Here is a 27,408-nt window from a genome sequence, read left to right as displayed (position 1 = left end):
TTGTTGTCATGGCGGCCACAACTTTTTCTGTAATATTTTGCAGTTAGCAAGAAATCCTTCCCTGATCTATGCTTTCAAAACAGATCTCGTAAAGGGCATCAGATGTTCATTTTTTTAATATCAACAATGTATCCAGTTGGACTAAACTCTGACCTAAACCTGAAACTAAAATGTTTTCTTAATGTGACGTCGCAAGTGTTAAACCAAATGCTTTGTTAAAGTGTAATTGCACCGATTGCTAATTTACCAAATGAGTCCATAGTGGGCTAAAAATGGAAAAAAAATGGAAAACAAAAGTAAGATGGTTATATAGTATAAGGCACATTTCAAACACGACTTCAACCGCAGTTTCAGCGTCTTTTTGAACATGTTGATGTCAGTCTGTAGTTTTGGGTTAGAGGAAAGAGAGTTCCACCGTCTACACTTCTTAAAAGAGAACGTGGACTGTCCATATGATGTTTTCAACCTTGGAACTTGGAACTACAAGACCAGAAAACAGCTCTTACACACAAACATAAAGACAAGTTCTGAACTAGTTTTCTGTCAATAAATTCTGTTTCATTTGGTTTGAGTTCAAGACCCTTATTAACTTAAGCCTGAACGCTTTAACTTCAACACCAATTTCAGCCACACAAAAGAAAAAATGTAGACATACCGTACCTGTACTATTCTTACTTTGCTCATCGACAACTGTAACTATACGGAACAATATGGAAACCCAGGTGCTTTGAGTTAATAAGAGAAACACAGAAATAACTGCGGAATGTCAATGGGGAATAGAGCAGCGCTCGTACAAGAGAATACAAGCTTGTCACTATGCACAGAATCACAAACAAACTCCATATGCGGCGTCCCAGGTGCCTCCGAGCACAAAGCACTTTCTATCAGCGGCACAATAGCCTCCACGGTTTGCATGGATAACGTACGGCAGCACGGCTCCTTCCTCTGAAAGGGCAGGTGCTTTAGGAAAACGCTTGACACCCTAAAATAATACAACAAAGAAGGCCTAAATTGTAAAACCACAGACAAGCAGCGAGCGGGAAGGCAATTTCTCACAAGGGAAAGAGGTTATTGTGTGTTTTAAGTGGTTTTGAGATCACAGCCATTTTAGACACAATCTTTAAAAGTGTGTTGTGTAACTTTTGCTGTTGACGGTCCGCCACCTACTTGTCTCCCAATTATGTTACATGAGGTGTTAAATATGTTGATGTAACTATAACCTAAATATTTTCATGTTGTATTGTCATATTTCTTCACAATTTAAGAACCCTAACCCTTAAATGCAATATTTTATTGCAGCAAAAGCAAAAAAAGAAAAGAAAATGTGAAACAACATAGACTCTTTTTCAGGGCAGACATGAAAAAATAACAGTTATTAAGCACTTTAATGTCTTAATTCTTCTTAAGGTATTTTAATGGAAAAAGTAACATTGCCACAATTCAGTTAAACTATTATATCGCAATAAATGTTGTACCATGAAATACATACCGTGATAATATCGTACCGTAAGGTTGTATATTGTTACTTCCCATGTATTAAACCAAATATTGTTTTAATATAAAAAAAATCAAAACAAATCTTTGGTGTCACTTCACATCATCATCATTCCAAGCAAAGCACTTTATAAACACACACAACAGTTCCATAGTGCAGTTTTAGACTAAGGCTGTGTGATTATCCAAGTGTAAAATACTGATTTCAATCATTGCTCTGGTCAATTGCAAAAATGCTGTAATGGAAAGTACAATACATCACTTTCTATTAAAGCCACTTCACTTTTATCCGTGTCACTAATGAAATGTATTCAGGTCTACTGTATACTTTATATCCAGGTTCATTTTATCTGTATAACTGCACTTGTTTTGAATAACTATGATTTCAGTTGTGATTATGAGTTTTGCCATAATACTTTAAAGTTTGGATATTTTCTTGAGTCACTCATTTTCATTTGTCATGCAATTTTTAAAAGAGAAGATCAGAGTGTTTTCTTTTCTAAATAAATGCATCTAGGCCCAGTTACAATTAAAAGTTGAACAAAAGGGAATTCCAAAGTTCAATAAATATTTTTTACTGCTGAAATAACCAAAGTTATTCCAATACATCTAGTGTATCAGCCTCAATAGGAGCATGTGTGATCAGAAGGTACTTTCTACAAAAACATGTATTTCTGATGCCGTGTGTTTAATTAAAAAAGAGCTTGTAGATCAGATATTGGTTTTCATCTTGACGCAGTTTAGCTTGTCTTTGTTTCCAACTCTTGATGACATTACCGCATCTATATCACAAGTTCAAACCCGATCTGCATTTGTTGAATACATTTCACTTTGTGCCTTTTCTTGTCAATCACAGAAATGGATATGAATTTTGAAATACATCAAACGATAAAGCCTAACTGAGGACTTCAAAAAACAGGTTTCGTTTCAGCGTGGAACGACTGATTTAGAGCGCGCTGCCTTTCAAATAGTGCCAGTGAGATTTTTTCATAAGTCAAGAGTGTATAGAAATGTGTCCGCCATCCGCCCTCGAAGGATATCAATACATAAACACATTGGGCATCAGCGGCTCTGTACAATGCGCTTTCTCTTTCTTGACATCCACACAATTTATACAGCGTGAAAAAGCACAGCTGCTGTTGCTTCGGAGATGAAGGTTGAGGAACGAGGACGGAATATATTTCATTGTAGTCTCCTAAATGGTGTTATAAAAGAGGAGCTGTGTCTTTTTAAGAATGGTTTGGGAAGAACAAAATGGAAAACATCGTGACTATTTGAGGACGTTTTTTAAAAAATACAGAAAAAACTTGAATTAGAGTAACTTTTTTGTTGTTTTAAAGCATAATTTGTGAAGAGTCGTATTGGCAATGCTCAATTTGTGCTCAATTATTAGAATAAATATACAAATTTGGGCAGTTTGACCACTTTATTCTTCTCCAGGTCTTTGAGTCTGTTTTTGGCACAATAAAATAGGCTTCTGCTCTTGTGGTTGTTGAACAGCAGGTGACGGAGCAGGTCTTCTACATTAAAATGAATGGATTGCTCCCTCCACAGGGGTCTGTTAGTGGGTGTCCCCTCAGATGCCGACTGCGTAGATGGCACAATTCTAGAAAACACTTTATTTTAGGGTGCACTTATTATCTAACCTGCTGTTTCTGCATAACTTTAACAATAACATAATACTAACAATTAACATTATAATGATTATGCTTATTTGTATGATTAAAGGTGGGCAATATATCACAATTTAGATAATATTGTGTTTGTTGTTTTGAAGAAATGCAACATTTTAATGATGATTATATTGTTATAGAATGCTACAAAAAGCTGATTAAAATGAAAAGAAAAAAGGTCATGTTGTAAACTTTCAAATAAAGGTATAAGGTGATATTTATGCACTTTTCTAATTCATTTAACAGACATTTCCCATTTGTCTAAAAATTAAACCTCAACTAATATGAGAGTGATTTTGACCATCCTATGCTTTTTCATCCCTGCATTGAGATGATAACTCCACTGAAGTATCCACTGTTGACTCGACACTTTGCGTCTGAGCCCAGTGGAGCCTGCAATTCCTTCTCCTCTCTCAACCTGCCTCTCTAATTAATGTCATTTCAGACGCTTCATTTGAATGGATTAGGGGACAGATCGTGACAAGTGTTAAATTGGGCACGTAAAGAGATTGTAAAAGTGCCTTATGGTGATTTCCTGTTTTCATTGGGCTCGGAGCTCGTCGGAGGAATCACTCATTGTTGGCTCGCTGCGTGGATGACACTGTGGGTGGTTATATTTCATACTGGTGGTATTGGACACCTGGGTGATGTGCTTTGTACGTTGCCCCGTAGTGAAGCAATCAACGATCACAAGTATTTATCCATATGGCAGTGATTTATGAAGTAAGTCTACTTGGGTGAAGAGTACATGCACGACTCTGTATTATGTATGTATTGTTGCAAAATAGGAAAATACAGTATAATGTAATTCTTGCAATACTAGTTTAGCCTCGGTTTTGACCATTTAAAAACAAAGGCCATTTTAAATTGTCAATACAAAGACTGTTTGCCCAGAGTCTTTTCAAACTGAATGAAGCTTTCCAATTACATAGGTTTATTTAGAAGCCATTGTACCGTTTAAAAAAATCCCAATTAACTAAAAGTATTGTGGAATTTAATAGTCCACATAGACAAAAGACCATCAGGCCAAAGGCTAACAGAACAGTGCAATCAGGTTTGTTTGTTTGTTTGTTTGTTTGTTTGTTTGTTTATTTATTGTTGACGCATAGAGAGGTGCTCATTGGTCATTTATCATTTACAGCTAAATTAAACTTCTCTAACTTCAGATTAACAATGTGTTTTTGTGCTTCACTCATTCATTCTGCAAAAATGTGCCATGTTTTTTGTCGTGTTGTTCTTTTTTTGGTTAAGTATTGCAGGAGTGTGGCCAGGCAACTATGGACCAGTGATTAAGTGGAAGCCTATATACATTTCCTGTGGGAAGGATAAAAATAATATTGTAATTTTGATGTGCACTGATTTTGCATACTTCATCCTACTCTTGATTTAAGCACATTCAAAAGCCCAAATGTTCCAGCACAATCACTTCACTATTGGATGCCACACAGCACAATTAGGCTAAAAGAGAATTTGACATGGTGCCTCACTGCCTTCTGAGCCTCCATTGTACATCCGTGTTACTGGTGCATGTCCAAGAATGAAAGCACGGCCGTACTTTCACCATTCTTTGGCATTTTGAGAGATGGACTGGCTTAATTGTAACCACTCAGTCTAATAATAGTGCATATATCGGAACGACGGCGTTTATTCGATTATTAGGCTTGAATAACGCTCCAGTGATCATATCCAAACCACAAGTCATGCTTTTTACAAATGGGTAACTGTCGATTAATCCACACAGTGCTTTTTAATAATAATGATGATGATTTAATGTCTGTCTTATGCTCTTTACCCACAGACTTTGTAAATATACAAGTTGGCTTTGGTAAAGACAAGATGTATTTACTCTTCAGCTCATCTTGAATTGACTGACTGGGGGTTGTTTTATGTCTGATTTGCTTTTTTTCTCGTTTCTTGTTGGCCCATCAGCATGTTTCGTAAAGCCCTGTACGGTGATTAATGTTGTGGTATTGGGCTGTAAAAAATTCACACATAAAATCACATTTCACATGCAAAACTATCAAAAGCTATTCATCAAGTAGTTTAGTAACAATTATTTCCACTGATAAATATTCTAAGCTTGTAAACTAGAAGACCACATATTTTATCATTTCAAATCAATGCTCAATTACATATACATTATAAAACAATATACAAATAATATAAAAACATGACTCTCCATGAATAAAAGTTTAGGGTTTATTTTCTCTCACTGCAACATTCTCTGCTTTTTAAGATATTATACATGTTTTCACACTTATTTCCTCTTATGCCCAAGGCATTTACTCTTACTTAACTTTAATTAGACATCATTGTATTTTATGAATCCCAAAGCATTTAAAAGTCCTATAAATGAAAAATATGAAGGAAAAAACCTTTTTAAATAGTGCTACTGCATAAACACAACCCGCACATAGCATCAGCTTGAGAAAATACATTACTTTACTTGAGTAGTTGTTACTCTATATACGTTTTTACTCTTTCTTGAGTAATGTCTTGGCGCACTACTTTATACTTGAGTATTTTGAAGTAACTGTATCTTTCTCAGCTACTGGAGCCACCTCTGAATGGCGGTGGAATCAGCAGTACTTCACGCATGATTCACTTGTGTTTGTTAATTCAGTCCAGTCATCTAATCTTTGATCGGTCCACACTTTTTATCGTCCTCGTAGCACAACTCCAATCGCGATGAAGGATTTCGTCTCTTCTCACCTCCATTCGAGCCTTCTTATTACGTGCCATTCACAGCCCAGAGACAGAGCTCCCTGTCGACTGTGAGATTGAATTTTGCCAGTAATAACAGCAGTGTGAAGAATGTAGAAATGGCCAGTTCCTCGTGGTGTTGTTGTTGTTGTTGTTGTTGTTGATGTTGTGGAGAGAGAGAATCAGAGATAATGGAGGACTGCCTTTATCACTTACAGAGCAGGATTACAGACCTCAGGCCAAGATCCTTTAAAGAAGGATCTGGCCATCTGCTTTGTTCAGCCAGCAACAAGATTGGCTCACTTCACTATAATTACATGTACATATACGAGAACACGCTGCAGTTTGAAGGATGTTTGTCTAAAATACACTTTTGCCTGATTTTGGTAAAGGTTAAAGGATATACAGTACATTTCATTTTAGGTGATAATTAAGTATATTCAAAAATTAAGCAAGCAGAGCATATTTACACACATAACACAGGGAAATTATGTAATGATAAGAATGCACGTAAAACAGAATGGTTCTAGATGTGCAAAGACAATACCTAATCTGAGTCACAAAGACATATATTTAATAAAATAGCCGTTGGTGTTTGTACTTGTGAAATGCATATGTATAAATGTATATCATGTATAAATGGCATGTGAGTGATTGACGGCTGTGGGAGGGGCTGATGTTGCAGATTGGCAGCTTTGTTTCCCCTCCCTCTTCTCCAGGGCAGTTGAACCTCTGACCTTCTCGTCGGTGGCCACGAGCCACTCTTAAAGGATTAGTAGTGGTAGTAGCTGCTCATATATTCAATTATTCATTCAATTCAATTAGGACTTAGTGTGTAAGTCCCATGATTTTAAATGTAGGAAATGACAATTACATGAGTAGATTTATACTCTCTAAGTACTTCAAATTAGGATTATTTTACTACTGAATGAGGTACATCATCAACAAAGTGCACCATATAGACATGAATTGCTATTGCTCTGCTTGGTCTAAACTCCTTTGTCTTCCCAGCCCACGCACTTCCCATTTGAACAGACGTGGCCCAGCATTACCAAGTGGTTTATGTGTTCTTCATTGCCCCTTATCATTTATTAAGGATTTGTTGGCCCGTAGGCTCCACTAGACAGGACAGCCCAGCATGAAATGAGGAAGAGAGAGAAGGGAGGACATGCAGTAAATCGTCAGAGCCGGGATTTGAACTAACAACACTACGGCAGCGCTGAAAATTACATTTTAAACGTAGTACTATCAACGTCTCACTGTCGAAACCTGAAGGGAATCTGCGTCGCTACCATGACACAGACCGTTTCTCTCTTGCCGCGCGTTTGTAAAGCCATTTGGAGACGTAATTAATTTCTCGGCGCCAAAGCATTGCTGGGGAGATGATGAGAAGTCGCCGACATGACGAGCGACGGCAAAATGAGTCTGTATCTGTGTTGACGCCGCATTCATCCAGAACACTGGCATTGCAATGTTAATCAGAGTTTACTTAAGCCCACGAGAAGTGCATCAATAATTGTGAGTAATTGCAGACTTAATATGAAACCTGTAAACAATGGGGACGTGAGGGGAATGCAAGTCGTCAATAGCAGCAAATGACAAGTCTATTCAATAACATGCAAGACAGGCAGTTAGAAGTTGTTAAGAAATGCACTTCTGTATATGTAGTATGTACTCTTATAGTGGTCAGTAGTTTTATTGTTGTACTTCAAGATTTATGTTTACTTTATTTGTCACTAAAGGCGCAGTGGCTCAGGGGTTTTGCAGAGTTTTTGCCCACAAACCAAGAAGTGATTTGCGGCGGTCGTAAAGCCACAGCATTGCAACCATGTTTCTATCGGTCTGTCCAGGGCACTTGTGGCTTCAAATGTAATTTACAAGCAGCAAATTCATTGAATATTTTACTATAATTAGAGTAGCCAAAAAACATGTTTTTCATATTTCATAGCTGTAAATACGCCTCCAAGACATATGAGTAGTTGCCAGTGGTTAGATTGGTAGCAGTGCAAGACTAATTCCACCAATCACAGCTAAGTGGGCCTCTTTCGCTCCAATTAAAGTGAGCTTAGACGGGCTTAGAGACATGGACCTGAATAAAAGGCTTATTCCATCAGATTACTCTGCTTTATTTTACACTTTTCCAAAATACTTTAACATAATGGAATAATAACAGAGCCGGCCCTTAAAGTTTGTGTAGTTATCTTGTGGGAACATTTGAAAAGTAAAATGACTTATAAGACATCAGCTGCTGTCTAATTGAACTTGGCATTTGACCTTTCACTTGCTCTTTAATGATAATTGCTGCTGTCTCTACTGCTTATTGGGTTGTTCTGGCATTTATTGACTAGCCATTCTGCTACACGTGTGCAGAATAAACCGTACAGCTGTGCATATGTACCTACATACATCTCAAACATGGCCACGGCAATTAATGAGTAAATCCCCTTATTCGAACAGTTCAGTATTATCTTAGTTTACAATGGAAATAATTGTTTGATCCTATGACTAAGGTCGGTAGTTGCTGACTTGTTGACTGGTATGATCATTACTTGTAGCAATTTAACTACTAAAGGAAAAGGTTGACCTTATTCAAATCCTGCAATGATTTTAAGACATTTTATACTGTATATACTGTATACACTATACTGTGTTTAGAATGTTTGCTTTATTATTATTGGGAAAAAAACATAGAGTTTATTATTTAGGCTGGAGAGCCGCGGCGCGGTCAAATGGCTGCACAGTTTCAGGGACCGCGGTATTTCCCTGATAGCCCGTTATAGCCTCATGGCTAACCCTAACCCTAACCTTAACCTTAACCTTAACCCTAACCTTAACCCGGCGCGGTCTAAAACGGCGCTAAAACGCGGTCAAATAGCGGCGCAGTTTCAGGAATCGCGGCGCACAGCCGGCCCAAAAGTAACATGGCAGTTTCAGCCGCGTGCCGCGGCTCTATAGACACTCGCTATTATTTAAATGAATACTATATTTTAGTATATTTGTTATCTGGTACATTTTGTACATAATAGATATATTAAATTATAGATTTGTATTGTACTGTATGTTGTTTATTTCAAATGTTAAATGTGTGTAAACATATTTAAGAAGGGTTTTAATGGAGATCCACAAGGCTGTCTCTTGGGACCCCTTCTTTTTTTTAAATAAACATTGCTAAAAAAGAATATATGTGAATTGGGTAGATTTCGCACATGTGTTGTGACTCATTCTTTAGTTTAACTATAGAGTATTCCTTTTTTCAATAAATGAAGCCTGGGCATTAGGGGACTAAATTGCTGTTTGCCATAAGCCCTGTGATTAACTTGCAATTACCCGGAGACACAACAAGACACTAATAGGCAGGAGAATATTAACTGCACTAAATACTTTTTGTTTTGTTTTTTAACTATTACTGAGAATTTCCTATTTAGAAAAAGCTTTATAAATGACAGCGTACGACAAGTGCATATTTCTTTCTTCACATCAAGTATGCCAAAGTACAGGCCCCGGTAGTCCTGTACTTAACAGCCCCTTGATGTGAAATATAGATTAATTTGTTATCTTCTATGATAATCTGTTGATAAGACAGATGATCCGCTATAAATACATATTCACCTAGACTTTTTTCACTGAACAAAAACAAGGTATTTTGGGGTGACAGTCAAATAAATTGTTCACCATCATGAACAATATAAAGTGATCTTCCCTTTTTGCCACATATCCGTGCTGTACGCTGTAAGAGCAGAAATGAGAGGCTAGAAGCAAATGGAAAAAAAACAGTGCAATGGAGATATGAAAGTGTCTGTTTGTGTTGCAAGGGACGTTATTGGCTCTGACAGGGCATATTCGCTGGGGCTCGACGAGGGCTAAAGATGCAGCACACGCGCAGATCTTTCCTGACTATCAAACCAATGAGCGCTTCTCTCTGCAGCTGCATGTGAAGGAGATCGCGAGCAGAGGTGACAGGACCACCTTCGGGAGGACTTTTATCCCCGTTAGGTGTGAGGGGACACAAATACTCTATTGAGCCACTAATGGACATTATAGAGGAGATAAAGGAAGATAAGCCAACTCCAGAATTAGCATTTTTATTGCTGTTGTCCGTTTGAATTTACTTGCATGAAAGCGATGGAAAAGAAAGAATGTTTAGTTTGGGTGTCTCAAATCACTGTGCAATTTCCCAGAGGCACACCCTCATTCAAGGAGTGTGACATCTAATCAACAAATCACTACACGAGACATGTACACGGTTTGAAATGAGAACGCAGCAACAGAATGTGGCATTGTTGCTGTGTGCAAGTAGCTTATATATGCTAAATGTATTTATTCATTCATTCAATCGCTGGCTAATTTTTGTTTTTTACAAATAGAAGTGACGGAGAGGAAATTAAACGTTGTTGTGTCAAGGATTGCTTTGGTATGATGATGTCTCCTGCACGCTATATCAGTTCCCGACCTTTTTTGTATGAAGTACTCACTCTCTGAATACACCCGAACTCATGGACAAATGATTCTTTCAGCAAATAAATCTGTTATTTTATTATTAAATCAATTATTTTCTGTTACATGTTCTTTTGCTATTGATATACGTCCAAAATAGCTTAAAACTATTTGTAATTTACTTACTTTACTTACTTACAACTCGACCACCAGCGAGATCACAAAAACATGCTTAAGGATATAACATTTACTACAAAGATTTGTATTTGTATTTGTACACCGGTATTTACACTATTTATCTACCTAAAAATCTGAAATTATTCCAAGTACAGTTATAGATGGTATGTTATGTTATACATTGCTACTTAAGGTGACTTCTTTATCCTGAGTCCTGCACTTATGAATACTCATTGGACACAAATGTTTTTGGTTTTCAATCCACAAAACAACTTTAAACGGCACTTTCACAATCAGCAACATGTCGTGCCATCAGCTGCCGCCTCCTCAGATCCCAACAATTGGAGTTAAATGTCCTTCTACTCTCACTGATAAGGCCATCTATTTCAAATATGTCAGGCAGTCTATGAGGTCAGATGGGTGCAGCGATTCAGTTCCCCACCTGTCAATCACCACTGCCACGTTGTTCCCAGCTGTCCGTCACACGAGCAGCCCTGTAGTGGAGCATAATTAAATTAGCACAGCCACTTGCTGAGGGTTAACTAGTGGGAAAACGCGACTGAGCATGGCAAGAGTAATTGTCGTAGGTCGTACCATCTTTATATCAAGGAGGGAGGATGAAGGGTGTCACTGCCTATTTTTTACAAAAGCCTTTATGGAGCATGTTCTCTCTACACGTGGTAGATTCCTTCATTTGTTCTGGTTTGCTGCACCAACCTAAACTGCACATTGAGCTAATCTTCCAGCTCCTCCTGACCAGGAACTTCACTCACTTACTGCTCCTGAAATGTTGCCCTTGCAGCATTGAAGCATATGTCAATGGCAGAGGACAAATTAACAATATTACCCTCAAATCTACAAAGATACAGAAAAAAACGTAAATGCGATGTCCGAATGGTCTTACTAAGTGCTAACCGGTTTTGCAAATAAGTACGTGTCCTTAATAACTCATAACTTCTATGCATCAATTCCTTTTTCCTACTCTGCACCATGGTCTAGGAATAATTTGCAAAAAAAAAACTTGAATTGCAAGCTGTTGCAAGTTCAAGAAAAGTGTATTGATTGAGAATTGGAACTGATTTTCTTGAGAGAGATTGTTTATGCTGAGACCTTGGCCATCTGTCTTGCAAAACATATTCAGAATCGTAATGGGACGTCCTGGTAAAATGAAGGTGTGTAATTAAAAAAAGAAGAAGAAAATACATTAAAAAAGTATGGTTATGTATATTTGAGTGTTTTTCAGATATTTGCCAAGTTGAACGTGTTATTTTGAGCAGCTTTTACTGCAGTTAAAGGGATTTCTCTAATGTCAATAAAATACCTGCACGTCGCAACTACACATTGACTTTTTTCTCTTCAAGATGTCATGAGTCAGCAGCGGCAGACATATGTGGCAGATGCTCGGGCTCTCCGGGCAGAACAACGTGCTGAGTTGATGGTCACTCGATGGCCTGGAAAATTGCCCTTAAAGCTTCAGGTGTTATCCCTATGTTGGAACTTACTCTTACATACAGAATTAAATTACTTTGCCCCTGCCTTCTTTGATAAATGTACTTCAGTTCAGAGTTCCTTTTTTTTGACTCCATCAGTATGCGTTTGGCCAAGATAAGGCTATTCCTACAAAGCTGTATATTTTACAGTGCAATATCAACGTGCTAAAAGATAGTGTACCTGCTCAACCTCGGCGCTATCGTTTTTACCCGTTTTCCGTTAACCATTGTAATAGCCTGCTTTATTCTTCCAAGTGCATTTTTTCCATTAGTGTAGCGGCCATTTTAGTTGGCTTATCATCTTGTCGCCCATGTAGTGCTTTTAGTGGGTAATGAGATTTTTTGCGGTCCTCTAAGCCGCACAAGTGAACCCAGCTGAAGGACTCTCGATTGTCCCGGAACAATGCAGTGCAGGTATCTAAATGTACAAGCGATGGCCGGGCAGTAAGTCATTTAAAGTTTTACAGAGTATGACACCTGCGTGGAATACCAAACACCACAAGAGTCCGTAGGAATAACTTTAGTTCTGGCACTTAGGAATTCAAGATGTCTGCCTCGCGTGTCTCTATTAGGCCAACCTTTGCACCAAAGGCCTTAATTATCCAAAAGGATCTGGGGATGACATTTAGCACCGACGTAGCTTTGCTTTTAATTGAGATCAGCCCGCACTTCTATTATTATCCAGATGCTAATTTGGAGCTAATTAGCGAGAACCTACGCTAATTGATGGCAGTAATGTTATTTGGCTTGTCTTTGGTTTATCTTCCAAGGCAGCCTAATTAAGGGAAAGTGATTTGTATGCAATTTATTTTGTATCGCAAGAAAGGAGCAAGCAATGATCTATAATATTTTCTTTTCCCTACGATAATAATTTCATAACCAGAGTGTTCTAGTCAATAAGGTGGGTAGAAGGTAGAAGGGTAAAAAGTCAATAGTTACTACTTCAGTCCTTTATACTGTTCTCAATACTACTTCAGCTTGGAAAATACTATAAATGTTCTGCCTGAATTGCCTTCATAGGTAACACTACACCAAAAGTATGCTTTAAAGTTCATGGTACCCAAATGTTAACTTAAAGGTTTACTATGTAACACCTGCTTGTCTCCATGGAGATGTTTTGCCTGGAATGTAGGGCTGTAATCAACTAAAGAAGCGATCTGTTGATGATCTGTGCAATATTTAAAAATACTATCGTATTTTGATCACCGTAATTGTTATCTGAACTATACAGACTCCAACCCACATACACAAATATAGTTTCATAAGAAAGACAGCAACATTATTAAAACAAAATGTAAAAAATACACATATTTCTATCAACAATACACTATTATGCTGTATTATTCTAGGTCCGTCATGTTCGATTTAACTGTCTGCAGTGAAGCGTATCAGCAACTACGAATGTTTCTCCTAAAATCTTTACAGTCTGCTTAAAGATGAGCAACATCCGTGCAGCTTTTATAACCCATACCTATCAATCATTTCTCTTCGCAGCGTCAGTGTGTTTAAATTGATATAAAAAGGGCAAAAATGTCTTCTGGCACCATTTTATACGAGCCAGCATTTCCAATTGCGGCGTTGAATAAAAGCTTTTGTGTGAGAAACAAATGAACGGGTTGCACCGAGGTGGCGCACAATACTCCACGTTTTATAAGAAAAGTTTGTCGAGTCATACTAACTGAAATGAATTTGCTGAAACACTGCAGCACTCAAACAAGAGCTATACCGACGATAAAGTGAGGGCGTTTTAGGCGGGCTGTACTCAATGAAGACCATCAATTCTTCTCCCAGATTTTATTCCCTAAGTAATGGATGTATGAGTTTAATATCCTTTGATGTAACCTCCGTATATGTGCCCTCGTTCTCCTTCGCTCTACAAAGCAATTCACTTCTTCAATGAGCACAATGTTTTAGTTCCCCAAGAGAAAGTCTTTCCAATTCAACTCAATTGATTCGTTTCCTAGTTTCCTGTCTTTACTACCCCCCCCTTCCCAGCATGCATTCTCATTGACATCAAATAAAAGGGCAGACATTGGTATGGATGAAGTAAACCGCTGGAGATGGATGGATCTGCAGAGTCACTAAAGCTCCAGATAGCAAAACAACAGCTGCACACAAGAGAGGCAGTGACTTAAAGAAAAAAAAAAATTCTATATGATCTTTGATACTTGGCTTTTGTATAGGCGCTTGGAGACTGAGCAGACAATGATTTAGTATGCGCGCTGATGATTCAAGGATAGACAGACGACAAATAGAAGAGGCACTGGCGGTGGAGATAGCGGAGGTGCGGTGCATTTTTCTTTTTGTGTGTCAAAGTTTGCCTTGGAGCACTGGCTGGATTTGCAGGAGCTCTCCTGGGGTGCTCTGGGAAACCGGACCATTCTGGACAGCCACAACAAACCACAAAGATTAATGTTCAGGCGTTTCTACTCTTACCTTCTCTTTTTCTTCCTAGTCTGATATCGCCTCATAGGATTTGTAAGTTATAGCCAAATGTAAGCCACTAGGGGTTAGTGTAACTCACCTTTCATGAGCTTTTATTTCATCATGACTCGTCTAATCTTTTACAAATACTTTTTTTTGTTTTTCTGTTGAAATTGTTTTAATTATTTGCATTTACAAAGCATTTTGGGAAAACTAAATTCTCTAAATAGCCTGTTCTTGGTTTAGTTTTTTTGTGGCTCTCCTGGCCCTCCGGAGAGTGTAATGTATTAATTGTCTTTTTAACTAATATATTAGAAGGTTCTCTTAAAGACTCTTTTAATAAACATTTTATCCCATTTAGCGTGGCACTCAGGGTCCTCCATAGAAGCTAAGCAGGATTGGGCCTGGTTAGTCCTGGGATGGGAGACTGGGAAGGTCATTGTGGTTATGTGACTGTCATTATGATTATTATATGTGAAAGGGAATCTGAACAAAATAATACTGTTAATGACTAGATTTGAAAATATGAAATACTAAAGCATGTACAAAGGTATTCTAAAGAAGTTTAAAAGCATCATATGGAAGCTTTATAATTACCTTTAATTACCTTTGAAAATCACTCACTGGCATTCTATATTTGAGTTATTTTTGCATAACTCTGACACGATCCACTTGAACATTTATTCCAGCGTTAATGAATAAGCTCCCTATTCTTGTGGAAGCAAGTGTACATCAAAAGTAAAAATCACGCAGCTTTTTAATGGTAAATCTGTAGCTTTCTCTCTAGCATAAGTAAGGTATGAGCCAACCGTAAGTAGAAGAGTCCAAGAAGTTGATTATCAGAAGCTGGGTCTCAGCAGGTTCAAGGGGCAGAGACAAAGGAAAGCTACCATTACACAGCGCGCAAATGGCATTGGGCTGTGCAGCGACTGCCTTTATTTCTGATGGAGGTATACGGTCCGATGCCTTGAGTGGCCCGCAGCACTCAAGCCTCCACTTCTATACAAACAGCTGTGTGGTGAGGCTTATTGACCTACGCTGTCAGTGTCTCTCGCCTGCAAATAGAAAATTGTGGCTTTGAGCTGTAATGAGACACAATTTACATGAGTCTGAAGGGAGTGGAATTAATTTAAATGTTTTCTGCTTTGTTTAGGCCCCGAACAACTTAACACTACAGGCAGTGTTTCTGTTTTGGTACGCTGAGGATGCACTGGGACAACGTTGAGGGATGTACGAAATTATTCTTCATTCAATGCATAAAATGTTGCTCAAAAGAAAAGAGAGACACAATGTTTTTAAGTGTCCTTGCAACGCATCAAATACAGCAAAGCAGCATGTATTGCGCTTTAGTTTAATCTTTTGTGCTTTGAGCCAGGGGCATAGATTTATTAGATGTATAATCCATTTCTATAGATTCTCAATTATCAGGCTTATATAAACGTTTAGCAGATCATATATAAGCCCAAGGACATCAGCACATTTTAACTTCTTGTTAACATTATGCTAGCACTATGTGCATGGAATTTGTATTTTTTTTTCCAGAATCTTCTACTTTACAATGAGATTTGCAAAAATATCTAATGGGAATAATTCATCTGGTACATTTTATGCTCTTGGGAAGTATCAAATGTACGTAATTGTATAGAAAAGCCTCAAAATGATATGTATACTACTGTTTGTTCGCTCATTATAAGCTTTCACCTGGAAACATTGACAAATCTGCACCAAAAGCTACTCCATCTATAGATTTCTATGAGACATTGAAACTTCCATGGCTGTTTAATGTTAATAAATCATACTGAAGATTTTTTTTTTATATCCAATTAAAAGCCTGATTTATTTATGTGTCAACTCCAAAAAAATGAGGTCTTAGGACTGAAAAAAATATTCAAAATCCCCTCAGTACATTTTGTTGTATCTAATATGTCAACAAAAAGAACAAATGTATGTGAATTGTTGGTAATTTTTACACATAAAATGCCTTATTTACACATGAAAACGTTATATTTGTGTGAGTATTAAATTATGATTTGTCTAAGATTAATACTTTTTTTTACTGTCTCTTGCCTTTAAGTCCTTTATCTTGGGTTATTTTTACAAATTAAAAAAACTGCGGATGTAGCTGAAATGTGACTGCAACTATGAATTAATATACACTTGAGAGACTCGCAAAACCTTCCAATCGCACATTAATTTAGTGCAGATTCTGTTGTTTTTAGGGTGAAAAATGCATAAAGGAGCACATTACTTCTACCATAAACAAGTTACGCAATCGAAGAGCCACTCTTTATTTATTCGTTTATAAGTCACCACAAATCCATTGAGAACTCTCACAAAATCTACTTATTTTTGAGTTAAATTTGAGTTCAGACCTAATGAGAGCTGCCCCATAATTTATGCATGGGCTTCAGCAGTGGGGCAGTGAATCAGCTGGAGGCTCTGCGGAGTGAGTCGCTGTGGACAAACAAAAACTCAGCCAATGCATTTGAAATGAGATGCGACCTGCTCTGCTTTAACTTAAACGTCCATTTAGCCGCCAAAGGGCCTCGGTGCAGGGGTGTCGTGTAGTGTGCGGGCGAAGGTTGGGTCCGCCCGGTTCTATGCGGTGGTATTTGAGATAAAGGTCAGAGATTGGGGAATAATAACAACACACCGTTTTTCTCGCAGTCGTATTTTTGCCTTACCGTATATTTCGCCGCGCTGTATTTTTCATATTCATTTCATGGAACATTTGATTTGTACCGTTGCGCTCTCTCTCTAGCTCCCTCTCCTCCCCTTGGGGCATTCATACTCTCCTTTTCTTTGGCTCTCCTTCTCTGCCGTCGCCTTCGCTGCTCTTTTGTGGCGGTGAGGACGGCGCTTTAGTAATGGTACCCTTTGGCATTCTCCGCCTGTGTCCACAACAGCTTTGTGTTTACGTGTCTTATCTGTGCTTGAATAGGTAACCAGTCCCTTTTGGTTTCGTTCTACAGATCATTTCACTCGGTTTTGTGAGACGTAATGATATTTGTGGAGCGAAATCCTTAATATGTGTTCTCTAGTGGCGGCTTATCTAAGGAGGGATTAGAAAGGACTTGTGATATTGAGTACAATGTGATTATGTACAATATGATCTCTCACAGACTGGATTTGAGAAGCGATGGAAGACACACACACAAGCGGAGAGATGGGGAATAATTCAAAACATGAAAATAATAATGATTCAATGTATTATAGAAAGTGATTTTGAAACTCACAGCTGAGCGATTTCACCAACTCGTCATTATTTTTTGCAGAAGACTCAACAATATACAGCCAAGAAGAGTTAAAACCTTTAGTCCAGTTTTGGCTGATGAAAATGTCACGTTAACTTTGTCAACCAATTTAGTCGAATAATAGTTTTTTTAGTCAACCAGAAAACATTATATTTTAGTTTAACCATGATACATTGTATGGCATTGCTTTATAAACTTGAACAGACGTGTTTCTTGGACGTTGAGTTTGTTTCTGGAGCTTATGTTCCCCAGTCTGCCCGGACGAAACTGACACTAAACCAGGTCCAGACAAATTGAAAAATGCTCACTTCTTTCTTTGCCTGGATATGAGGCCATGGCAAACATCTCCCACACAGGTGATGCTTTTGAACGCCCCAGTTATTAGTCATCGGTTCAAACCCCATCACCGTGTGTGCACTGGCACCATCCCACTCCAGCGGTCAAGTCCAGCCTCTTTATGTCAGTGAAACGTCGTGAAGTCTACGTCGCTGAGTCTACGGCCCTGAGTCTATACGAAAGCAATCACACCAAACTGTTTGTGTAGCCATTAATAAAGTTTCTGATGATGAAAATACGGCATTTACGAGAACTATGATGAAAATATTTGAGTTGACTAAGTGAACACTGCTGCTGCCACCACCACTACTATTTTTCTATTCATACAGCAATAATTAAATACCCCCTGAAAATAATGAAAACTCTTCCAACTTTCTTTTTTTTTTTAAAGATTGGAGATTTCAAAAGTGTTTTGGAAGGAGCCTGCAACCGATTCTTTTAATGCCTCCTGCTGGCGCTGCCCTGCGGTGACACGGATGACTGCGCTGTCACATAATTGTCTTTGTGTGTGGCAGCCTGTGTGTCCAAGACAAATTTCCTCTGGGACAAATAAAGTAATCTTGATCTTGATTTTGAGGACATATTTCGGGGGGGGGGAAAGATATCTAACTTCAAGACCCTTCCTTCAATCTGATGTTGAACCATGACAGGGAAACAATTGTCTGGGATGGTCACAGGCAGTTGTTTCCACATGATTCTCATCCAACAAAGTCTCTCAATTGTCCTTGGCAGTTGCTTCTTTATGGTCATCATCCAACAAATTGGCTTTTGATGAGGTGTGAGTCTTTGCCCCCAGAGCCTCCAGAGAGTCGGCTCATCAAAAATACGAACTGTGCAAATTAAGCAGTTGTAGTGTCGTTAAAATATTAAACTCGATTTCCATACTAAGGAATTTGATCCATGCTCGATACAGATTTGACCCTGCAGTGATAAATAAAAATGTGGTCATGGTTTTATATACAAAGAGACATTTTCAACTCAGAATAACAAACCCTTATAATAGTTTTGAGAGAGCTCAATCTAAAACTGTCACATTTTGATACTCGCTCAACTGAGTATCTAGTTTCAATACTACTTTTAATACTGATTTATATCTTATATTTTTGACAACCCTATTAAGTAGCAAAAATGCCATTTCGTATGATTAGAAAAGCGGTTTAGGAACAGCAACAACTCAAATATAATAAATCTTGGTTTGGAACAGTAATATAATTTATAATGTCATATATTGTGTTAGTCTGGGCTGCGGTTTGGGAACTGTGGGGCTTGGCAAGTTTCCAGTGTGAGTAAGAGGGCTTAAAGGGAGGAAAAAAAAAGGTTGTTAACCACTGGCCCAGTTCATGTTGGCATGTTTAACCTAAAGTGATTTACCCATTGCACACATTGCATTTACGGTTCTCATGCTCCCGTCAGTGGGAACCAAAATGGACGAGCACAAATCGTAAATATGCTGCAGGAGACAAAACGGTTTTCCTATTTACAGTAAACACATGCAATATTGAACATGAAGGTTGTAATCTGAGCATTATGGATTCCCATGTTATCGCTGCCTCTGGGTCGTTCACACATTGGGGGCTTTAGGCCTCAGCTTTTGTCTCACTTTATCAGATCCAGTCTTCCAGAGTTCACGGCTGAGGATGACTCAAACAGTGAATCACCAGCCTCCCCTTGTCCAAAAACAGACTGTAAAACCCCATAGTATTCTGTCAGTAATCCAAAACAATCTGCGTCAATGAATCATAATTTTGCAGAAAGGCTGTATTTCTGTTGTGGTTAAAGGCTGACACGCTGTAAAGTCTGAAATTATTATGTTACAGTAGCAAGCAGGTTTATCGTACATGTCTATGTTGAGTGGATGGACATAATATATTCTGCATAATGCATTGAACCCTTTTGTTTTTCAGTTTTTCTTTTTTGTTTATTCAAAGTTAATTAGAAAAAATAGTTTATATGCATCAAAAACATTTTCTTTCTTTTTACACAGTTAATATAAAAAATAAAATAAATACTAATATATTTCCCCTTTATGTACAAATTGGTTCAAAATAATATCGGGCCTTCTCCTTAACCTATGTGTAGCTTCTTGCACAGCTGTGTAGGTTCATAAAACTAAAATATTTTAGATATGGATATCTAGTTCTACATAAAACAGGAAGTGTGTAGAAGACAAGCTTCCAAGAAAGCATCAAAAAGAGTTTGCGCATACATTTTTAGACAAAATGACTGGAAAAAGGATATTAACTACACTGAAAAAAGTTGCATTTAAAAGGTTCACTATGTCACTTTTCACAGCTGTAACATATCTATCCTGCATTTAATTTCTTGAAAAATGGAACATTTCAGGTAAAGAAATGCATGTGGAGTGCCTTCCTTCAGAAAAGGGACAGTGCACTTGTAAAGACAGATCCCACTAAACAATTTATGCCAGTTTTAAAATGACTGACTTCTCATATCTTACATTGTGATTCAAAACAAGTACGACATTTGAAATCTAGCAGTAATGTTTTAAGCTAAACTCTGGTAAAGGTCAAATGACAGCAGGAATTGTCTTTGTCCTTGTGAAGCTGAAGCAAATTCAGCAGACTATAAAATGTCACATTAATTCTATTGAGTATGATCATCTCTGTTGTGGAAAACCATTACCTCTGGCACATAAAAGCACCTTTTTGCTCCCGCCGTGGCCCTACAGGTCAGACTGTCCTGGTCTGCACTGCATTTGAGCAATCCAAATGGTGGCCGAACATTTCACTTTGGACTCAAAATAAGCATATTTAGCTTTTTTAATCTGCTGAAACTGAGTCATCCTGCTATTGTGAAATAAAAATGGTTTGTAGCTCAAGTTTGTTTCACTGTCCCCATGTGGTGGAAGTTATAATAGTTTTATAACTTTTTGACACTAATGACAACATATATGTATTGATTGTTATATGTTTTTCTCCTCAATAACTATTTTCACTTCACTTACTTTAAGGTGCACTATGCAACGTTTCTGTTAGATTGTCAACCACCTGCCTGTTCCTCAATATGTTCTTCAACGTATCTATATTGAGTTTATTAAATAACAGGTGTTTTTACTGCATCAAAAATACCTTCCAGTGAGCAGGCTCGCCTCTCCACAGATCTGACCTATTACTTTCCTGGTGGCTTCTCAGAATCATCACCCTTTTTGACAATAGGCTATACGTATATAGAGCGACCCAATTATCTGTACTGGACAAAAAAAGAACACACATTTAACAATACATGAAAGGTATGAGACTGGATCATAATGTAACCATAGAAATTAAAAAAATGTTGATGTTAATGAAATATCTTAAATTGAATAAGTGTCGTTACTGGAACTAACCAGTCATGTCCTGTTTATCCTGTGTTTAAATAATGTGCCATTTTAAGACATTAATTAAAGTCTCAGATGCATGTGACAGTCTTCAGATTAATAGTGTGAAAAGTGGGACCTTGCTTTCCCCAAACTGTCAAACGGTAATTGGCTGGCAGTTTCCTTTAACAGCAGGCTGCCACGGGGACAGCAAATACCTCTTTAATTGTGTGAATGGAGAGGTCTTGTTGTAACCTTGAGACCTATCTTTCTGCAGTGTTTTTGTGACAGTGTAACAGAAAGATATTTGGGTTTTTTTGTCAATTCAAATTAAATGTACTGGTTTTTTTACCTTTTGTGTGGCTTTTTTTTCTATTCTAAATGCAAGAAATTGCTTGTCATTGAATCAAACACATAGGAGAAGATAAGCCCAAGCAACAAAATGGTTCTAAGAAATCCAAAGTTCTATATTTATTAGAAAGTCTCAGCAGCCTGTATATTTGATTGATATTCAGATTTTTTTTTATTTTTTTTTTATATGTGCCAACGTAAATTTTACAACAAAATTTGCATATTGATACATTCTGGTGGACAGAAAAACAAAATCTCAAAATGGTGTTTGAAGGAAAAAACATTACATTTACTGATATTCAATTATCCTGCTTGGGCATTTCATAAAATGATGCCTGAAAATAAAATTACGTGTTAACATTTGAGGAGATGTGAAACCCTGTAAGCTTCAACATTCCTTACCAAACTCAAATTTCCACAGTTCTTAATACAAACTAAACCCAGAGTAACAGCTTTGTTCATTCTTATTATTTAGCCATGTTATTTATAAGTCTTTTTTTCTCTGTGTTGCAGGTTTCTCCAGCCAGACGAGTTGCTGCACAGATAATCACAAATGAAGAATAATGACTTTAGAACGGAAAAACACATTCACACAATTTAACCTGAAGCTGCACATTGAATCCTGATATAAATTTGGATTTGGACAATATTATCATAAGAATCCATGAAGATAACAGAAATCAGGATTTTGGCCGGTTTGGCAACAGGACTGTCCCGGCTGTATTGAACCCGCAAATCAAACTATCAGCGTTTTCTTGTGGTCACATGACTCTCCGAAAAGCACCAATGGCCTGCAGCAGAGGCGTGGTGACTAGTGCCTTCTACTGGTCTGTAGCCATCGTCTGTTTGACTCAAATGGGTGGAGTTAAGCCAGACTGCTGGTTAATCGAGGGCGAAAAGGGCTTCGTGTGGCTTGCTATTTGTAGCCAAAACCAGCCACCGTTCGAGGCCATCCCCCAACACATCAACAGCACCATAGTTGACCTTCGCCTGAATGAGAACAAAATCAAAAGCATACACTACTCCTCACTAAGCCGCTTTGCCAACTTGACCTACCTGAACCTGACTAAGAATGACATCTCCTATATCGAAGACGGGGCTTTCTCTGCTCAATTCAACCTCCAAGTCCTGCAGATGGGTTTCAACAAGATGCGTAATCTGACAGAGGGGGTCCTCAGGGGACTCGGGAAGCTGCAGTACCTCTACCTCCAGGCCAATCTGATCGAGACTGTGACACCCAATGCCTTCTGGGAATGCCCCAACATCGAAAACATCGACTTGTCCATGAACCGGCTCCAGCAGTTAGACGGCGCCACATTCGCCAGCCTGACCAAGCTCACCACCTGCGAGCTTTACACCAATCCCTTCAACTGTTCGTGCGAGTTGTATGGATTCGTCAAGTGGCTGTCGACGTTCCCAAATAGGACCAACGAGCGGATGGTGTGCGACACTCCATCTGGTGTGTCTGGCTACAGTTTGCTGAGCCAGAATCCCAACGATCCAACTTACAAGAACGCGCTGCACATGCTGACCACTGTATGCACTGATGACTATGTCACTCCATTTATTGCGATACCAACAGAGCCCACGATGCTACCGCCGGACGCTACACTGTGTGGGTTAGAGGATTGTCCTTCTGGCACCGAACCAGAGGACATTACCATCAGTACAACCTATACAAATCTCAAAGTGAAACCTCTTATGAAGTTGAAACAAGTAACCAACACAGGGGCTACTATTGCAGTCCAAATCCCCCAACCCTTCACGAAAATGTACATCTTAGTACAGTACAACAACAGCTTTTTCACAGATATTCAAAATTTAAAAGATATACAAGAGGACATTGAACTTAAACATCTCAAACCCCACACTAATTACACTTACTGTGTCGCCTCTATCCGTAACTCTCTGCGTCACAACCACACTTGTCTAACCGTGACCACCGGCCCCTGGAGTGGAAAAGAAAGGACTACCAACAATGCAACAGCCACGCATTACATTATGACAATTTTAGGCTGCTTGTTCACTATGGTAATTTTCCTTGGGGCGGTGTACTACTGCTTGAGACGCAAGCGCAAGCAAGAAGAAAAGCACAAAAAAGCAGGCAGCATGAAGAAAAACATAATGGAGCTGAAATATGGTCAAGAGTTGGAGGGAGGGACAATATCGCGGATGTCACAGAAGCATTTGCTAGCCGGGGAGAGCATGGCGCGTATGCCGTACATGCCACCCGGGGCGGACCTGGACCCGTATAAGTTTCAGGAGATCAGCGGCACGCCTAAAATGATGAAAGGAAACTACATGGAGGTGAGGAGCATGGACCACCACGACCGCAGAGAGTGTGAGATGGGGATGCCCGGAAACAGCCAGGGTTCTGTGGCGGAGATTTCTACCATCGCAAAAGAGGTAGATAAAGTCAATCAGATCATTAACAACTGTATTGACGCACTGAAGTCTGAGTCCACCTCTTTCCAGGGCGTCAAATCGGGCGCGGTGTCAACAGCAGAGCCACAGCTAGTGCTTTTATCGGACCATCCGCAAAATAAATCGGGCCTCTTGTCCCCGCCGTACAAGGACAGCTACCATCACTCTCTGCAGCGGCATCGCAGTTCAGACACCTCCCCCAAGAGGCCCAGCACCGCCACAGGGGGGCCCATGCGCAGCCCGAGGCCGTATCGCTCCGAAGCCAAGTACATCGAGAAGAACTCCCCGGCCGGAGACGCCATCGTCACCGTAACGCCGACCGCCGCCATCTTGCGCGCCGAGGCGGAGAAGATGCGTCAATACAGCGACCACCGGCACTCGTACACCGACGCTCAGATAGAGGAGCTGGAAGGGCCCGACGTGCACAAGTCCATGCTGGAGCCGCTAACCCACTCGCGGTCCAGAGACTTAGCTTACTCACAGCTGTCGTCGCAGTATCATAATCTCAGCTACTCGTCCAGCCCAGAGTACTACTGCAAACCCTCGCACAGCATTTGGGAGAAGTTCAAGCTCCACAGGAAACGGCACAAAGACGAGGAGTACATGGCGGCGGGACACGCGCTGAGGAAGAAAGTGCAGTTTGCAAAGGATGAGGACCTGCATGATATTTTAGACTACTGGAAAGGCGTGTCCGCACAGAATAAATAATGAACTCTTTAGCTGTTTTTAATGGACATCCTGTTGCAGAAATGACACAAGAACCTCATGATTAAAGACATGAAAACGTCCGCATTATATTCAACCACATATTTACTTTTGACTCAGCGAGAAACGGCTATTTATCAGAGATTTATGTGAAACAACGGGGAGAATTCTTTTATCTATCGAAGAGAAAATATATTGGAAATTCTTAATATATGTTATCATGGATTCTAGGTTTTTGGGTATCGCATGGCCAGGTCCTGTGACAGTGGATTTGCTGTTGTGTAAACTACTATAATTATGAACATACGTCTACTGAAACCTCAATATTTTTTGAAGAACTTTCCGGACCCTTGATTTCAAATGAACTTTTTTTTCTTTCCCTGAATATATTTACTTCAAATCTATGTACAGATATGGTTTTATATATTTCTGTATTCTGTAAGTATTTGTGGATGGAAACTAAGGTTTTTCAAGGAAGAGCTGTTCTTTTTTAGATGTTGCTAAAGAATGGTATATAGCCTTGTTCAAACCTGCCTGACATCTCACCGCCTCTTTTTATTTCTTTTTGTATTCACCTATACACATTACAGTATTTGCAGAGTAGTAGTTAAATGTGCAAGCAGTAACGTTGCGGGTGCCAGTCTCATAAACTACTTGTATCTTTATTACCAAAGTAGAACAACACAAATGTTTACAATATTTCTGCACAGTTTGGGAATCAGATACAAGAAAGCCTATTTTCCAGTGATTATTAATTTCAATAATTAATCTCAACCCTATACACTTTTATTTGCGAGACGGAGCCAGCACGTTCCCTCTGAATGAATGTAATAGATACTTATCCGTCTATGGCAGCTTTCGTGTATATTAGGCATATTTATTTGATTCTGGTTTGAACTGTATTTCTTTCATTTGCTTCTTCGAGTGTACTATAACTAATCTCCGTGACAATGATAAGAAAGTTCTTTGGATTCAACGCCTTAGCGCTTGATAAAACATTTCTTTTCTTTAGACACAAGGCTGGTCTTTTTGTATATAAAACGTGAGTATGTTAGTAAAAAAAAAAAAATGAGAATGTGAATCCTCCGACTGACTGGCTGTGAATTTGTACATGATGAAATACTTTTGACTAAATATCAGACACTGTCTATGAAGATGTTTGTATAACAGATTTCAAACAGGCTCATGGCAATTTGTTTCCACCAGAATCCAGGCAGTCACTGTGTACCAAGAGGCGATTAAGGTTTATGAAGAATTTAGTGGGAGGGTCATTCGAGGTAAAGTGGTCATGAAAAGTGTGCTGTGCTTTCCCAAGAGCAAATTAGAAGACATTGATACAGCCATAATATATAATTTATAGTCTGATCTCACACTAACCCAGAAAGCACCTTAAGTTTACATAGTAGAGGAAGCACTGCTGTTATTTACCATTAGGGATGTCACGATTATTCAGTTTAATGGATAATCGGGATTATTTAGGTCATGATCAAAAAAAAATAATAATCGTGACAATTTGGAAGCAAAATTAAGTGTTTTTAATTCAATTTGCAGTCTGGTTGTTTTTTCCACATTTAGTTGTTCAGAAAGTCACAAACTTGAGGTACATCAATGTGTTTGACAAGATGTCGATGTTCTTTGATCACAGTCTGAGTAATCGTGAATAATCGTGAATAATAGTTAAATCGTTGTGTTTTTTCTCACAATAATCATACTATCAAAATTTGACAATGTGACATCCCTATTTACCATAGAAAAACAAAGGTAATTTCAGATTTCTTCCTCTTAATTAGCCTCCAAAGAAGCTAGTTGTAGTTGAGGAAGTCCAACTGTACAAAGTTGAATGGCCCTTGCTTCACACTATTACAAACTTACTGACCAATGACCATTTATAACAAAGAGCTGTTTCGAATACCGTTTTAAAGTAACTTAAGTTTTATTATTGAGTAAAACGCTCAGGTATATCAACATTTGTTCAGTGTTTTTAAGCTGTTAACTTCTGTTTATTAACTATTACAAATATATTACTGCTTAATGACTGTTTAATAGTATACTAGTGTTAATTCACGATCATCATAATTAAAATGTTTGTTTTTCATTCCACAAAACAGTCAGAAGTAATACGTTTTATGTTGAAGTAACTTCAGTATTGGGTCAAAGTATTTTATTATATTATATTGTTTGATATGATTCCTTTTGTCATTGTACAGCCAAATGATGATTGTGATTCATGAGCCTGATGTGAATGTGTTATGTAAACAACTTGTAAAGTGTTAACTTGACTGACTTCTTCAACCGCCTTAAGATTTTTCAATGTGTATACGTGTAAATTGACTTTATTTTGTGTTGTTTATTTGTTTGCTGAGATACTGTTGAGAACTCTTCATTTGTTATTTTTTATAAAGCAATTCTGTAAATCATGAGAGCTGTCAGGTTTTTAGTTCATTTAGCGTATTAGCGTTTTTATACTGCATAATGTAGCACTTCTGTGTAAAAACCGGTTTAGAGTGTTGAGAAAAACTTCAGAGATGAGAAATATTGTTGTTCAAGTGCATCAAAACAAACAAGAGCACAACTATGTGTTTTTTTATTTTTATTTCCTAATACTCTGTTATTATCTGCTTTGGGAC

At 38.4% G+C, this 27,408-nt stretch overlaps 1 protein-coding gene across 2 annotated transcripts in view; it reads left to right on the top strand.

The window, feature by feature from the left end:
- The window catches only part of elfn1a (extracellular leucine-rich repeat and fibronectin type III domain containing 1a), a 94,972-nt gene extending 68,806 nt beyond the window's left edge, over window positions 1-26,166 (top strand). Inside the window, exons 4-5 of one of the 2 annotated variants that reach the window (XM_072443026.1) lie at window positions 22,166-24,058; window positions 24,128-26,166. In XM_072443026.1, the coding sequence (XP_072299127.1) occupies window positions 22,418-24,058; window positions 24,128-24,784 (2,298 nt within the window). In that variant the 5' untranslated portion in view covers window positions 22,166-22,417 and the 3' untranslated portion in view covers window positions 24,785-26,166. Of the gene's footprint in view, window positions 1-22,165 lie in introns of both variants that reach the window. The other variant, XM_072443025.1, reaches the window with a different exon arrangement.
- Window positions 26,167-27,408: the final 1,242 nt, after the last annotated feature.

Source organism: Eucyclogobius newberryi, unplaced genomic scaffold, assembly GCF_026437365.1.
Source record: "Eucyclogobius newberryi isolate DKJ021-1_F unplaced genomic scaffold, fEucNew1.0.hap1 SCAF_13, whole genome shotgun sequence".
In the NCBI taxonomy this organism is placed as follows: Eukaryota; Metazoa; Chordata; class Actinopteri; order Gobiiformes; family Gobiidae; genus Eucyclogobius; species Eucyclogobius newberryi.
Note: the sequence above shows the minus strand (reverse complement) of the source record. Positions and strands in the feature narration are given on the sequence as shown.